General features: G+C 35.9%; 3 protein-coding genes and 1 long non-coding RNA gene across 4 annotated transcripts; 3 read left to right on the plus strand and 1 right to left on the minus strand.

Annotated features, from left to right (window-relative positions):
* Window positions 1–11: 11 nt before the first annotated feature.
* On the plus strand, window positions 12–2,984 carry LOC309486784. The gene is made up of 2 exons (XR_014201683.1): window positions 12–2,905; window positions 2,949–2,984. It is a non-coding gene; the product is annotated as an uncharacterized lncRNA (long non-coding RNA).
* On the minus strand, window positions 2,914–5,890 carry eif4eb (eukaryotic translation initiation factor 4eb). The gene is made up of 7 exons (XM_082154226.1): window positions 5,748–5,890; window positions 4,842–4,945; window positions 4,537–4,632; window positions 4,363–4,426; window positions 3,621–3,734; window positions 3,374–3,513; window positions 2,914–3,122 (listed from the first exon to the last, which is right to left on the minus strand). Exons 1-7 carry the CDS (start codon window positions 5,790–5,792, stop codon window positions 3,008–3,010), a joined length of 678 nt encoding a protein of 225 aa, XP_082010352.1. The 5' UTR covers window positions 5,793–5,890; the 3' UTR covers window positions 2,914–3,007.
* A 424-nt stretch (window positions 5,891–6,314) lies between these two features.
* fam241a (family with sequence similarity 241 member A) lies at window positions 6,315–8,990 on the plus strand. Its single transcript, XM_082154227.1, has 2 exons — window positions 6,315–6,792; window positions 7,283–8,990. Exons 1-2 carry the CDS (start codon window positions 6,664–6,666, stop codon window positions 7,574–7,576), a joined length of 423 nt encoding a protein of 140 aa, XP_082010353.1. The 5' UTR covers window positions 6,315–6,663; the 3' UTR covers window positions 7,577–8,990.
* Window positions 8,991–10,529: 1,539 nt separating this feature from the next.
* LOC309487165 (alcohol dehydrogenase 1-like) lies at window positions 10,530–16,086 on the plus strand. Its single transcript, XM_082154715.1, has 9 exons — window positions 10,530–10,665; window positions 11,658–11,759; window positions 11,848–11,989; window positions 13,068–13,155; window positions 13,237–13,456; window positions 14,925–15,185; window positions 15,304–15,436; window positions 15,530–15,668; window positions 15,770–16,086. Exons 1-9 carry the CDS (start codon window positions 10,648–10,650, stop codon window positions 15,798–15,800), a joined length of 1,134 nt encoding a protein of 377 aa, XP_082010841.1. The 5' UTR covers window positions 10,530–10,647; the 3' UTR covers window positions 15,801–16,086.
* The last annotated feature ends 777 nt before the right edge of the window (window positions 16,087–16,863 follow it).

Here is a 16,863-nt window from a genome sequence, read left to right on the forward strand (position 1 = left end):
ATATTGAAAATTAAATATTTAGTTATATACATTTATAAATAAAATACCTCCCTACATACATATTGTATACTTACATCACAGCCATCCACTGCTAAAATACTGAAAATATTTGGCAAAAACCCCAAGCCACATGCCAGAATTGCTGTAACAATGAAAATGCTTTCATGCTCTCTGATAGCTAGAGGCAAGAACAAACAAGTAATAAGACATGACTTGGCCTAAGAGCATCCTGTCTAGTGAATAACCATTTATCCTATGGTATTCAGAGGTTGGATATGGTTTAATGTCAAAGACATATGCCTGGTGGCTCTTTTCCTTTTCAGAGCGGTTGTATAATACCCTCACTGCCCATTTTAGTCTCATCGCAGTTCAGAGGTCTGACTGTTATTAGCTTTTCCTTCATACGTCATTTTCTCTATTTTCAAAGAACCGACTTTCATCTCAGAGTATGCATCTATGCACACTTAAGTATTCAGACTACATGAAAAACAGACATCTAAATTAAGATTTCAACACTGCATAGCTCCATCTGCTTGAGAGCGGTAATTGGTGAACAAACTGCGTGCTCCTCATTAGAGTTTTGTGAGGGTCACTAAGACTGATTCAAGGGTCTCTCATTAGAGATGCTAGAGGTGTGAAGTGTGGAAGCTCAAACAGCACATCAGACTGTCATCTCATTATCCTGCTGGCCAGTACCACATAAACATCCAGAAGACATCAAAATGATACTAAAAACTATTGACATCTGCAGCTTTATTAGTGACCCTGAGTCGCAGCCATTAAACCAGAATACTCTTTTAACGCTAACACAAAATGAGTTTTGTAGTTGTCAAGTTTGATTTTGTCTGGGACCCTCCCACGTTGTTTGTTTGACTAAAGCATCTCTCTATCTACTGATCAAAGTATGTTGAAACGGCATTAAAATCTTTATGTCACAGTAAAATCACTAAACACAAAAAGATCACCCCGCAACAGAACATGCCACCAAAGTAAATGGTAACACTATAAAATAAGTTTTTGTTTTTTCTAACCAAAACTACATACCATTTAAATGTTTGAGATCATTAAGATTAAAAATAATAATAATAATAATAAATACATTAACTTGATCAAAAGTGACAGTAAAGACATTCATAGCATTACAAAAGATTTCGATTGCAAATAAATGCTGTTATTTTGTGCTTCTTGAGTAGCAAATCAGCATTTCTGAAGGATCATGTGACACTGAAGGATCATGTGACACTGAAGACTGGAGTAATGATGCTGAAAATTCAGCTTTGACATCATATGAATAAATTACATTTGAAAATATATTAAAGTAAAAAAGTTATTTTAAATTGTAATAATATTTCACAATAATATTTATCTTTTTACTGTGTATTTAACCTTTCAAAAGCATTAAAAAGATCTTAAGAAAAAAAACACAGAACCACAAAAATGCCTGTATTGATCAACTGTCCTTGAGATGAATAGAAAATCTCAGTTTGAACACCATTTTGATTCTGAACAAAGTCCTTGCTAACAAATAGTTATTTATTCTCTTTCTATGTCCCTGCAGTAACCTTTTGTACTTGCTCTAGCAGCCAGTATCAGGTGACATACTGGTTCAATATCATTCAGCACTGTTCAAAGTCTACTGCAAGATACCTTAAACTTATTCTGAACTCTATGAATTCAGTTAAATAGACAGATACTAATTTTGGATTCAGAAAATATCGTGGCTGTGAGCACAATCAAGCTTTGCTCTGACACTAGACTGAGTGGTGATGTGTTGTGGAATACAGTGCACTGCAAACCTCCAGACAGAAAGACTGCAACCAAGGTTTATGTCTCAAAAAAATCAAAATCAAAAATCAATGGTGATTAGGTTATTGATTGTGAGATTTCAAATCTGAATGTTAACCGTATAGAGTTCACAAAAAAAGAAAATAAATGGCACTTAAGGCTGAAGTGATCTAGAAAAATCTGAGTTGTTTAGATAGATAGATAGATAGATAGATAGATAGATAGATAGATAGATAATTTCAACCTCTAGTATCTACTTTGGTGAGATTTGATGCTCTAATAAATAATTAATTGCCCATTAACATCCAGCATCACTGTGGTGATAAATACCAAGAAGCCTGGAATAAATTGAATCGATATGAATCTATTTTATTTTCAAGGCCTATTTGATAATGCTGCTATCTTTTTGAAGAGTCAAATCAAGCCAATGACATCCAGACAAGCAAAATTCTGTTACAGCATTGCAAAAAAGTCCCACAGTTTACTGTTCTAATAAGGAATGTAAACTTATGATGCATCGAAAATTCACAATATAAAAAAACACTTCTTGAATTGCAAACCCCCAAATTTAATCATGTTAATGCTTAAAGATGGCAGCTCTATGCAGATGAGCTTGATTACATGCACTCAATGGCCAAATACCCTCTCAATGAAATGTTGAGGATTAATCTGAATAAATTAAAATGTTTATGTTCAATAGGCACTGAAGCAGCAAAGCTGCTGGATAAAAGAAGACAGACATTTCCTTTCCTCTGCCATTAAATAAATTGACAATTTTTTTTTTTTTTTACAAAAAAAACCATTAAATACTTAAATAACTCTGAACAAGACTTGCCAAGGGTAAACATTGAATATGATTTTTGAATACTCATTTTTTTCTTAGCGAAACTGTGTAGTGATATGTGAATGTTTGGTGGGAACATGTGTAGTGTTGCATGATACAGAAGTAATACTTATAAAATGTGTTTGAATGTAATAAGCAACACTGTTATTTTTCAACATTTGTCTGTGCTGCAATCCTCATTTGTACAAGCAGAAGCCCAGGAGTGTGTCTGTGAAGGGCTTTTGCGAAAAATGTTGCAGTTCAGAGTCCAGTCTGTTTTTGTTGCTTTGGTTTTAAGTGGCAGAGAGAGAGAGAGAGAGAGAGAGAGAGAGAGAGAGAGAGAGAGAGAGAAAGAGAGAGAGAGAGAGTGAGAGAGTGTGTTCAGGCCCTTGAAGATATTCAGACCACAAACTTGTTCTTAGTAGTGGAGCCACTCTTAGTGGCCGTGTCAGCATGAGACTGGTAGCCAATGGTCATATTCATAGGGATGCCTAACCGTTCCTTGTACACCCTCCTGCCAAACAAACACAATTACACATTGTACCAGGTTGTGTATATTATCATTTATATCAGGGGTGCCCAATCCTGTTCCTGCAGATCTAACTTCCTGCAAAGTTCAGCTCTAAACGTGATCAAACACAACTGAACCAGCTAAGTAAGATCTTCAGAAGAACTTGATCTTTACAGACAGGCGTGTTGGATTTGAACTCTGCAGGCATTGGGCACCCCTGATTTATATGTAGCATGAATGCATTAGAGTCTCACCCTATGTGCGTTATAGCATCTCTGTTCTCGTAATCAGATGTCCAGACTGCGATTTTATCGCCTTTCGTTCGGATATTGACTACAGCCCCGCACACTTCATCGCTGTAGTCGTCAAAAGTCTCACCGATGAGGCACAGCAGCTGTAGGAATGACACAGGTGAGTGTTTGAGAGTCAGGGCTACAGAAGCACATGAATTACTTGCGTGCCTGTTGAGGGGGCGTTCAGTGACTAACTCAGAACTCTTACAGTTTCCAACCAAAAGCGGTCCAGGTCATACTTCCTCTGCTGCTTGTTGAGAGTGATGAGCCAGCGGCCTCCTTTTTTATTCCTCTCATCCTCCCACATGGGCTCAATACCATCCTGCAACCCAAGCACAAACCAAAGTCCACAGTAATCTGGAGTATCTCGTACACTACCGCTAGAAAGCAGCAAGCAACACTAAAGCAAAAATCTACTTTCAAAAAAAGAATAAAAGTACAAAAACAATATTTTGCAAACGCTATGCTTTCGGCAACTGACCCTTAAACTCCACCCTCCTTGGTTACATTCCACTGAAGATCTCCACATATAGAACAACAATGTAAAAGTGCTCATAAAAAGGTAAAAGCTGACAGATTGTAATGATTTGTGACACTGCAAATCTTTTTATTTGTTTTTCTTCTTTAAAAAATTACAGCATAACAAATGATAAGAATCTATGTAAAAACAATTATGATAATTAATAAGTAACGTTAACTTGCACACTGCACAGCATAAACTGCTCAACATTTATTTTAAGATTCGGCAACAGATGCTCAGTATGATTGGTCAGTAATATTTTGCTGCGGATTAGCATTAGGTCAATTAGTTCTTGAAGTCTGGATAATGTGTTTGTATATATTGGGTAAGATTTCACAGAGCTTTAATTTAAAGCTGATGATGGTAATATAATTTTTACTTTTGGGTGAATTATCCCATAAATTACATAGCAGTTATGAAAGAAGCCTACCTTGAAAAGAGAATAGTCACATCCTGACATCAAAAAACTGGAGAGCTGAATGTGGTTATAAAGCCTATAAAGAAGAGATTCATAAACTCAATTAAACTGGTCAAGTAATTTGGGGGGGGGATAGTGAAATGTAGGCTATGCTTATCTCTTGGTACAAAAAAAAAAAAGTCTTACGCCCAAAAATCCTCTACTGTGTCAAATTTGGAGATCAGTCTGAGATTGGCCTGCCATGTTTTGCTCTTGTCATTTTTGAAGAACCATAAAGACCATCTTTAGGGGAAACACAAAAATAACATCAACATTTTACAGAATCTAGAAATCTAAAGAACACTCTTAAAGTATAAAATTATACAGAGGAATACATGTCATATATACATGTTGTATATATTAAAAACGAAAAAAATATAATTAGGAACTAGCGTTTTATTGGAAATAACATTACGCGTGTCCCTAGAAACAAGTGCATTCATTCACTCGACCTGTTCTGTAGAGGATGTTTGATGTAGCTCTCAGGGCTGACAATCTCCTGATTGGTCTCTTCTGAGTTCTCCTCTTCACTCTTGCAAGAATTTGAGTTTATTTCCTGGGCAGGAACATTTTCAAGATTAGTTTTGACCTAATACATTCAAGTTCACATCAAAGCAGCCAGTGTGAAGACACACACACACACACACACACACAACTGTTGGACTTACTGTAGTAGACAATAACCATTTATTTTCCATTATTTAAATTAAATAAAGCATAGAGAACAAAACAGATTCAACACCTGGGACCAATGCAATACATGGTAGTTTAATGTGATTGTGTTGTATCTGCTGCAAGTCTGAGGACTGTAGTCACTGTTAGTTTTTCTTAACCTTGTTTTAATCTAACCTGAGCTGTGTGAGATAACTAGAAGTGTTTACAGTCATTCATTACTGTCATTCATTCTGATTTTAACAGCTGTGAATAAACTGTGGTTTGACACAGCTTTCATGGTTTGATCCAGCATGTTGTCGTTACAATTCACTTCACTTTCCTCATTCGCTGTCTTAGTTTTTGACAGCTGTGCTGTGACGGGCTCGCTTTCTTCCAGAAAGAAAATTAAACAAGTTTAAAATTGTGCCTAAATGCATAAAGGGTAGTAGTGACGAACAGACATCTGGAAAAGCAATTAAGTCCCTTGCGTGACTGGAACAAGCCTTATCAACTTTCAGCCTAACTTTGAGTCACACCATTCAAACAAGCCGAATAACTTTTTAAAAGTTTACAGAGGATGACATTTAACAGTAATTTTAGCCTAAAACTAAGCATAAATCTATTGCTAAATGAAGGCCGTTTTGTAGTTTTGCGTGAAAAGACAGGAAAGTGTAAAATAATCTTTGTGAAGTTTATTCACTCACCGGCTCCGCCGTCGCCATTTTACGTGAGTCGTCCACAGGCCTCATAAGGGACGTTCACGCTTCACTTCAGTGCTTCGCTCTGATTGGCTGACACAGTACTGAGAGCGAATCACAGGCTGTGCTCAAAACCCTATGCTTAAAATGTAACGAGACGCCTACCAAAAACAATTCGAACACGATTTGGCGATCTGAATGAATCATTCTTTTGAATCGGTTCTTGAAAGTGGATTGATGGCAAGCAAGGTAAAATGTAAATGCAAATTATATTTAGCTTCAGTTGACTTGTTTTTATGAGCTGCCATGAAGTAAACCTGAATGAAATTACAATAAACATAATTTTTCATAAAATTGAAACCGTACAGAGAAATATGAAACGATATATGAATCTACTGGAGAGGTTTGAGTATGACAGACCAAAATGTGATTACGCGTGACGAAAAGGGCAGCTGAATCGTTCTGAGTCGGTTCGTTTAAATGAGCTGTTCGAAAGAACCGACTGTCGGAAATGACGCCCCCAAATTTTGTCTACGTAGTTGGCTTGCTAGATTTTGACACACAGCCTGCACTTCAATAACAGTATTTCTATTGCGGATTTATTAATGAATAATTATACTATGAAACAGGCTAGACCTTATAAAAAAAAAGAAAGAAAATGTGGACATATCTACATAATGGACATATCATTAATGTCTAAATCATAATTTTTTGTCATTATAAAGGTTATAACAAACATAATACAACAATTCCCGCTATTTAGGATGATAAATCTTTTATTATGACTGCACCGTGAGTTACTCCTGACGTCAGGATGTAGCTTCTGTTGACAGCCAAGACCGGAAGTATCGCCAGCAGCCATCTGGTTCTCAGTCCCTCGGCCCTATCTCAGGTCAGCATTAATCTTTCTGTTTTTAGGAATATGTCAAGTACTAATCGGATAGTAAATGATACGGAGGTACGTCATCATGATGTCTTATGCGGGACGCGAGATCGAAGCGGGTGTCATTGCCAGCGCGAGCGTGCTGTTAGACCCACACACAGCGCACTGGTAAGACTGTCATATCTCATTACAGCTCTAACAATTTTGCATTTAAATATAATAATACATTTTTTAGACTTGCATGTGTGTATTTATCTTCCTTTCTTTCACTTTTTACTCGGAAATGGTGGAATATTCTGTTATCTGTAACTTAAGACATTGCCCTGCCTCTCCCTTTCTGTATCAACAGCTTCCACATCATACCACAGTCTGCTCTGTGAATAATTGTTTTGCAATTTCACATTCATTAGGTATAACATAAGGCATTCAGTCTAATATGTTAAGCATAAACAATATCTATTTTTAGCTTAGTAATAAACCTAGGTATACCAACTTGTTTGTTTTTTGCCAGCCTATATATAGCTCGAGTACATATAAACACTCCACAGACACTCTCACGCACGGTTATGTGGTGTCATCTTACAGTATTTTCCACTTTCTGCTTTGTGTTACTTAAAAAACATTGTATAATTTAGTCAAACTCTGTCTTTGCTCTCAGAATGACCTCAGGGGAAGAGAAAGACCACATGAAGCCTCCGCAGCAGAGCCACAGGCAGCAGAAGGACCTGCGCCAGAGGCTCCATTGGTGGACGACTGTGAGAAGATGGGCACTCTGTTCGGGGAGCTCAATAAGTGTCTGAGGGGTATTGGTTTCACCCAGCTTTACTTTGGAGAGAAGATTGTGGAGCCTGTGGTCGTGCTGGTCTTTTGGTTGCTGCTCTGGTTTCTTGGTATCCAAGCCCTCGGCCTTGTGGGAACTCTATGCATCGTTATCATTTATATTCAGAAATAACAGATGTTAAGTGATGGACAGACAGATGAAGGTGCATTTGCCACCCACAGCCTGTGCCAGTGGAGAGACTTCTTTCTACAAAAAAATGAGCTTTGCGAATGCCATTTGAACGTATTACCCTAACCGTATACTTGGATCTGTGCCGTTTGCCTTCTTTTTATGTGGATATGTTCAAGAGGGTAAGTTATTAAAGATAATCAGAGGATTTACTTAATCTACAGGAATGATTCATCCAGTCTGTGCGCTGGTGTGAACTGTGCATTATCTATGCATTATGTATTTGTGAAAAGCATGCTTCCCTTAAATATTTGCATCAACAAAATGGGTGCATATTGATATGCTGACTATCATTAGTTTTAAAGTAAATTTCAGGATAAAGAGCATAAATATAACCGGATTCTTATGACAGTTGTATATGCCAGTTATATGGTCATTAAGATGACCATGGTACTGTTGTTGAATGTATTACTCTAATTTGCCCAGGTGTCAGTCCTGCATTCTCTGCAATTGCACTAGAGGGCAACCTTCCTCATCTTCCCCTTAACATGTCTTAGGAAATATACCTGGGAATAATAATCATTCTGTGTTAACTTGAATGTGTTAATACTACTGCATGTGAAATGTTCTGGGGCTGCTGGGATATTTTTGTGTTTCCTCTGACAGAATGAATTAAATCAAATGCTCCAAAAGACTCTATTAAAACTAAACCTCTCGTGAGAAAAGACCTACGTTATGCACTGTATATTCCTATTGGGTATTCTTATTAGTTAATTTTACTTTAATCTGCTCATTTTCATTTAAAAAATTCATGTTACAATATCTGTATCAATGAAATCAAAGGATAATTTCATAACTGTAAAATATTTAGTATGCAAGTTTTGCAACAATAGAATGTTTTGTATGACCCATATTCAGGATCAGAAATATGAAAATGAGAGTTTTTATTGCACTTGTGTTTTCTTACATTTTAAGATTATTGAATGAACTAACTTTTTAAGCAAAGCTAAGCTGCTCTTTATGTAACTGTGAATATCTTTGCAAGATGACATCATTTCATATTCCTGAAAATCTTGTTTGAATATGATTCTTTTTGGTACTGATTTAAAAAAAAAAAACTTTGGTTGGTATGTAATATTACAATTCATAATTGCTGATACAATGCCAACACTTTGCTCTAATGTATCTGATTCTTTTCAGTGTTAATCAGTATCTTCTGTGCCATAATTTCATTTCACCTACATATCATTTACTGTATGCCACAATGCTGTATTTTTGGGTGGTGGTGGACAATACTGAGGAATACTTTGATTAATTTAATTGGAAATAATTGCTTTTTATATTTCACATCTTTCTGCAATGTAAGGGAGCTTTAAAACTGGGTTATCATAATAAAAATTATAATGTTTTAAAATCATTTGTTGTTATTGCTTTTTCCCAATGAAATCCACAAAATCCATTTGGGCTGTGTTTCCCAAAAGCATACAAACAGTACATTGCTTTTGGGAAGCCCTGAATATGAAGTGAGAAGGTTAACTATATTATTATTATAAGTCTTTAGAACTTAAGCAAATATTAATTGAAAAGCATCAAAAACCTTTGAACAGGATGAAGATGTCCACATTTTTACATTTACAGTAGTACTGCCCTTCGGAAGCAACAGAAGATATTGCATGAGATAAAAGGAATCGCCGGTGCAACACAGATGTCTACTTATTAAATTGTTTTATTTACGGTGCATAAGATATTGCATGTTTCCCGGATGACAAAATAAGTACAAGAATTTACCTTGATCTTCAAATTCAAAAAGTTTTCACCCCCAGCTCTTAATGCATCGTGTTTCCTAATGGAGCATCAGTGAATGTTTGAACCTTTTTTTAATAGTTGTGTTTGAGTCCTTTAATTGTCCTAAGTGTGAAAAGACAGATCTCAAGATCATATAGTCACTACTGGAAAGGGTTCAAATCTGCAAAAGATGCTGGAAAAATGAAGAATTTGCAGGACCTGAAGGATTTTATTTTTCTGAAGGACATTGAGCAGTTTAACTTCTCAGGACAAACAAGGAACTCAAGAACAACCGTCACAAAATAAAAACAGTCGTGGATCATCCAGGTAACGACACAGTATTAACAATCAAGGGTATTTAAACTTTTGAATGGGGTCATTTTTATAAATTCAGCTTTTTTTGTCTTGTGGACTAAATGTAAACATCTTTAGTGTAAAATATCTCATTCAGGACAGTACTAAATAAAAAATAACATGTATTTTGTATGATCCCTCTTATTTTGTTACTGATATTTACAATATCAGTTCTCTGTCAAATTGAAAATATAGTAAACCATGCTAAACCAACAAAAATGTGCTCTGGCAATTTCATTGGGTGGTGGTGGTGACGCAATGGATAAGACACATGCCTTTGGTGTGAGAGACCCGGGTTCGAATCCACTGTGAGACACCAATGTGTCCCTGAGCAAGACACTTAACCCCTAGTTGCTCCAGAGGCGTGCGACCTCTGACATATATAGCAATTGTAAGTCGCTTTGGATAAAAGCGTCAGCTAAATGAATAAATGTAAATGTAAAAAAAAATATTTCACTGGTTTTGGCCATCCTTCTGTTAGAATGTCTCACAAATGAATAGACTGAATCTGTCAGCTGTTAAATTTAAGTACACAATTAGATAATACCAATTTAGGTCAAACAATTACCAAGCAATGCTTAATTTTGTTCGGTATGTGGTGTAAAAAAGTCGCATTAGCAATTAAAGAAAAAACACTTAAGCAAAACATGGTCAATGAACTATAGTGTCCTGCGCCCACTAGTAAAAAAAGATTACAAAATGTATCTGGTGTCTAAATAATTTTTGGTTTGACTGAACTAAAAGTCAATTCAGTCTTTTACTGCACTAAAATAAACATTTTATTAGCTATATATATATATAGTTCAGTAAGAGAGAGAGAGAGAGAGCGGGGGAGAGAGAGAGGGGGAGAAATTGCTTCATCCAGAATATAAGAGCGAGTGCCAAAGATTCTCTGTCTCTCTTTGCATTCATCTCAGCAACGACTACATTGGGAAATGGCCACTGCAGGGAAGGTTCGTAAACTTGTCTTTTAATTTCTTTTCCTTTGTGCTGCAGAGCAGTTAATGCATTATTAATATGACTTCAGTCCCTTTATACCTTTACGCTCATTTCCATTGAGCTATTGATAAGGAAAAATTTACAATGCAAATAGGCTACATCAGCAAATAAGATTCTATTTGATCAATTTAATGCCAAAGTTTTAATAAGACTCTTATAAGACTGTTTTCGATGCTTTAAGCCAGGCTTAAGCCAAAAAAACTGGCTAAAATATGTAAGATCAATGACTTGTATGAAATGCACATACAATGTAAAACTTGTGTATATGATATGCTGCCATGCAATATTGACTTGCTGCATTGCTAATAATAATAATACTGTGTATATTAAGAAATCCAGAAGAATAAAAAAAACATTATTTTTTTAAAGTATTTGGGGGGAAATCATATGTACATTTGTCACCTCAGTTTTACATGTGACATCTAAATCTCTTTATATAATAATAATAATTATCTATCTATCTATCTATCTATCTATCTATCTATCTATATATATATATATATATATGACTATATAAAATGGAAAAATATTATATAGATAGATAGATAGATAGATAGATAGATAGATAGATAGATAGATAGATAGATAGATAGATAGATAGATAGATAGATAGATAGATAGATAGATAGATAGATAGATAGATAATATTTGACAGTTCTCTGTCAAATTGAAAATATAGTAAACCATGCTAAAACTACAAAAATGTGCTCTGGCAATTTCATTGGGTTAATATTTATCTGCTATTGTGAAATCACAGATAATTTTGGCTCTAAAAACAGATGTTTGATGTTTCCATTGGCTTAAGCCAAACAGCTGGACAACCTCCAACTACGGTTTGAGAGTGTAGATCATGCAAGTGCTCAAGTTCAGCAGTTATATAAACACCAGTAGTCAACCATTAAATATCTATAAAACATGCTGAACCGAACTCTTCTTTCTGCCAAAGGTGATCAAATGTCGTGCTGCCGTTGCCTGGGAGCCCAATGCTCCCCTGATGATGGAGGAAATAGAAGTCGCCCCACCTCAAGAAGGAGAAATACGAATCAAGGTGGGAAATGCCCATGCAAGTTGTAAAATCAGTTAATACTGTGATATCGTTAACTTATTGATTAAAACGTTTTTCTCCTGTCTTGAAGGTTGTAGCTACAGGTGTGTGTCACACTGACCTTTACCACCTGTTTGAAGGGAAGGACAAGCGGGGTTTTCCCACAGTGCTGGGACATGAGGGCGCTGGTGTGGTGGAGAGTGTTGGACCTGGAGTTACTGATTTCAAACCAGGTCATTAACTAAAAATACATTTTAACAATGCCTGTCCATGTATTTATCTCTCCTTTAAAGTCACCATGAAATCAAAATGGACTATGCTTATTTTTTTTAAAGAGCGTTACATTATTTATTATAAATGATATATCAGTGCAACCATTATTATTATTTTTTAAATGTATATGCACTCTTCAGGACGTCTGTCTCGGTAGAGGGTGCACTAAATATCCTCCACAACTGACTGCATACTAGCATTCAGATCTGCCTTTATTTGGGTAGTAACATCCACTTCCTACAATCTAATCAATTGGATCAGGATGAAATTCAGTCTCGCCCTATACATTTTTTTCTCATTCCAGAATCCCTTCACTTGGTTATAGGCTACAGGTTTACTCAAAATGAAACATCTGTGTCATCATTTAATCACCCTCATGTCTTCTGATTTGAATCTTTTCAATGAATCGGTTCATCTGGTTCGCAAACAAGTCTAACTGATTTGTTCATGAATGAAATGCACTGAAACTCCCTAAAAAGTCCCACAATGCACCGTGAAAACCAGGGAGTATCGATGCTCATTACCCTTAAGTTCTGAAGCATGAAACATAAATCACGTGAGCCAACTCAATACACCTACTGATGCGGTATATGTAAAAAAAAAAAAAAAAAAAAAAAAACCTTATGCCTATTTTATTACATTTCAGCATAAACATTCATCGCTAGGTATTGTACATAATCTAGCTAACATTAATCATTTATTTACAGCTGAAATGTTGCACGTATATGTAACAAGCAATCTTTTTATCATTATGTAGCCTACTTTAAATAACATAAAAAATAATGTCAGAAAGATATCAGTTCTGCTGTTGTTCATAAATGCCAGGAGTGATGGTCTACAATGAGGACATTGTCATGTCGCAGGAAATCTGTCATCAGTGTCCCAATGTGAAGTGAGCAAGAGTCCTTACTGTCCTTTACAGTGCCCGAATTCATGTACGATATACTGCTTCACCACCTAAGAAGCTAGGGAGCTGATTGAGATGCACTCTTTATGCAAGTAAAATAAATGTATATATCTGTGTATTGTGTTGAACAGGTGATAAGGTCATTCCACTCTTCATCTCTCAGTGTGGAGAATGCAGATTCTGCAAGTGTCCAAAAACAAACCTGTGCGACCGCAACTGGTGAGAAACAAACACAAAACAACGTTTTACATATACTAATTTTTTTGCTTTTTAGAAATTATTATTATTTTTCTCTGGCAGGACAAGTAATAATCACAACATCATGTCTGATCCCACAACACGTTTGACTTGCCGTGGTCAGCCCATCTTGCAGTTCATGGGCACCAGTACCTTCTCTGAGTACACCGTGATGAACCAGATTGCTGTGGCAAAGATCCAAGATGATGCTCCACTCGACCGCGTGTGTCTGCTCGGCTGTGGCATCGCTACTGGTTATGGAGCTGCTGTCAACACAGCTGGGGTGAGTATAGATGTTGTGTGTATTCAAGAAGTGTTTGGATACTTAAGCCACACTTTACTGAATGTCTTTGCTTTATATAACAAAATGTTGAATTCAAGGGTCATTCATTTTAAAGAAAAAGAGCACAAGCATACTTTAGGGAAAAACAATTTATTACAAGTTAATGTCAGCTGTGATGATAAGATCTTTATTTTATACAATTGCAGTAATATTGAGTAATTTAGGCCTGGTTTCACAGACAGGGATTAAGATTGAGATTAGATTATATTAATAAAAAATAAAAAAACATTACTGGTTTGCATCTTGAGACAAAATAATGGCACTGACATATTTTCAGATATGTCATTGCAAGTTGCTTTAAGTTAAAACAGGTCAAACATGCATTTTAGTCTGGGACTAGTCTGAAGCCTTATCTGTGAAACCAGGGGTTATAGATTTTAAACACAAAATCTAAAGTTTAATCTTAAGTTAATATTTAAATAATGTAACAACATATTCAAGAGCAAGGTTCACTGAGTTAATGGTCACATGAAATGCAGGTAAACCGATAAAATATTTATTTTTCTTAGTGTTTTCAGTGAAGTGTTTTATTTTGAATGTTTTTTTATTTTAAAATTATTTATTGTAATTTTCATTTTAATGATTTAATAAATAATTAACCGTTCATTAACTCACAAACCCCCATGCGCTCGCTAACGTCAGTGTATTACAGAATGAATCAGTGTGTTGGTTAAGTGAATAATTCAATGGCTCATTCATAAATAGCTCATTTCCACGGATGCACCCTCCAGAGGTCGCATTTGTCGGCCGCATAAATTAACGCTTTATCTTCTAGATATCTATTTCCACTATAAAATAAAATATAGGTAGATCTAAATCCAGATCATCACTTATATCATCATATCGCCTAGCCCTAAAACTTTTTAAAGCACTAAGGCATTAAAGACATAACATTATGTCTTTCTGTTAAGGTGCTTGGAAAAGATGTGTATTGTGAAGAGCTAATAAATTGGACTTGATGCTTGGTTTTACTTCAAGAAGGGATAACATGACGAGAGCATTCTGGTGTATATTCTGGTTGTTTCAATATATTTTGTAGAGACTTTTGTAGAGAGTCATCTGGATAACTGTCAGCTGGTACCGTCATGCAGACCATACAGAGTTCAGAGCTGTAAACTGAATCTATTTAATAACGCCTATGTGACTCCTATCTATTTTTCCTATCTAAGCTTGCTTTTCTTAAACTGTTAAACCCTCTATAAAAAGGATTTGGACACTTTCTGTATGCAAATTAATAAAAAAAAAAAAATAAAAAAAACGTGTAGATGCCAGTTTGTTTATCATCTAATGCAAATAAATTCATACATTTTAAGGGTGACTAAAGTGTCCAAATCATTTTTTGTGGCTTGAATAGTAAGGTGAATGTTGAGATGCATTACAATAGTGATTTGTTTGTGTTTGTGTGAAGGTTACACCAGGCTCTGTGTGTGCAGTGTTTGGACTGGGTGCTGTAGGTCTGGCTGCAGTCATGGGCTGTAAAAACGCTGGAGCCTCTCGCATCTTTGCTGTGGATATTAATGAAAAGAAGTCTGAGAAGGCAAAGGTCTTTGGTGCCACTGATTTTCTGAATCCAAAAGCATATAATAAACCAATCTCTGAAGTACTGGCAGAAATGACCAATGGAGGAGTGGACTTCTCACTCGAGTGTGTGGGAAACACTGAAGTAATGGTAAGACCTCACTGACACGTACTCTACAGTATGTAAAAAGCGGCATTTATTTACTTATTTAAAAGCTTTCAGTACTTGCAATCTTTCTGTGTGTGAATTAATGCATCTTTGACCTCAGAGGAGCGCACTGGAGTCGTGTGTTAAAGGTTGGGGTGTGAGTGTTATGGTTGGATGGACTGATGTGAAGGACTTTTCTGCACGACCAATTCAGCTCATATCTGGAAAAACCTGGAAAGGATCTCTGTTTGGTGGTAAGAAGGCTGTCAGTTAATGCTTTCAATGGCTTTCAGAGAACTTGAGTACATGCCTGTGCATACAGTACATTCATTTTTGTTTATGTAAAGGTTTTAAGAGCAAGGACTCTGTTCCAAAACTGGTTAAAGACTACATGTCCGGCAAAATAAAGCTTGACGAGTTTATAACACACAAAATGAGTCTGGAGCAGGTCAACGATGCCATCAATCTCATGAAGACTGGAGAATGGTACATTTTTCACTCTCATCTTTCTGTGTCTGAGCCTGAGGTTAATATTGGAAAAAACATTTGTATAAACATAGTACTGACATTTGTTTTCTATCTTACAGCATTCGATCCATCCTGAATATATCCAAATGAGAAGCAAATCATCTTCACCCAAACATATTCTAGGCCATGGTTATATTCCCTTTATTCTCTTCTCCCTCTTTGCAGTAACAGCTGGGTAACCAGCTTCAATTAAGAGCTTCAAGGATTCTCTTTAATAGCATTTTCCAGCCTTCAGCTTTATGAAGTGAGTCACAAGTGCATGTAAACGTTAATGTTTAGCATAAAAAACTTCTATTCATCTGCAAGGCAAAATGGTTCTGAGAAGTTTTGCAAGAATGTTATCTGTGGCAAATAAAAAAAGAGACAAGCATGTAAATCATTTCAAGTGGTTTTGTATAACCAATTTATGATGCCGTCAAAATAGTTTATTTCTCTCCTCTAAGCCAGACTCTCCAGCATTTGTCTCACTTACATATTAATCATGGGAATGTTGGGAATGGGAAGCATCAAAATATTTGCAGCTGCACCCTGCAGCTTGAACTCATAACCTGCCAAACTGATCCAAACACTGATACACATGTTAAATACTTTACATCATGTCTTTCTCAAATTATTTTTGTTATATATGTCTGTCTTGGGTGGTCAATTCAGTGTCAACTTGTAGAAACCATTTTTCCAGACTCTTCTAAAAATGTTTAAGACAAATTGATGGAAATAGATTGCTCAGATCTTATGTAGACATGCTCAATGCCAGTTTATCATACTGAAACTAAGGTTTAGATAAAACTAAAGGTATTAACCTAAAGTTAAATGATGAGAAAACCAGTAGCAATAATTCAATACACGAACTGCTTGGACGACACGTTTTTCAGCATTTTATCTGACATTTTATGACTTCAATCCATTTTAATTTCTTTGTGATAATTTCCAGAGATTCACCCTTCATTTTAAATGGTTATATAATAGAGCAAAATAAAGGAGAAAATATACATTAATTCAGCTTGCAAACTGAAATGTGTCTGCATCAAACCAACAAGTTTGCAACTGCTTTTCAGGCTTTTACATTGCTCTTTAAGTGGCAATGATCAGAAAATAATTAAACCATTTGTACTCAACCTAATGTTTCCTCTAGGTGTTCACAGGCACATTCTCA

Source organism: Leuciscus leuciscus (genome assembly GCF_965113295.1).
Source record: "Leuciscus leuciscus genome assembly, chromosome: 22".
NCBI classification, from domain to species: Eukaryota; Metazoa; Chordata; class Actinopteri; order Cypriniformes; family Leuciscidae; genus Leuciscus; species Leuciscus leuciscus.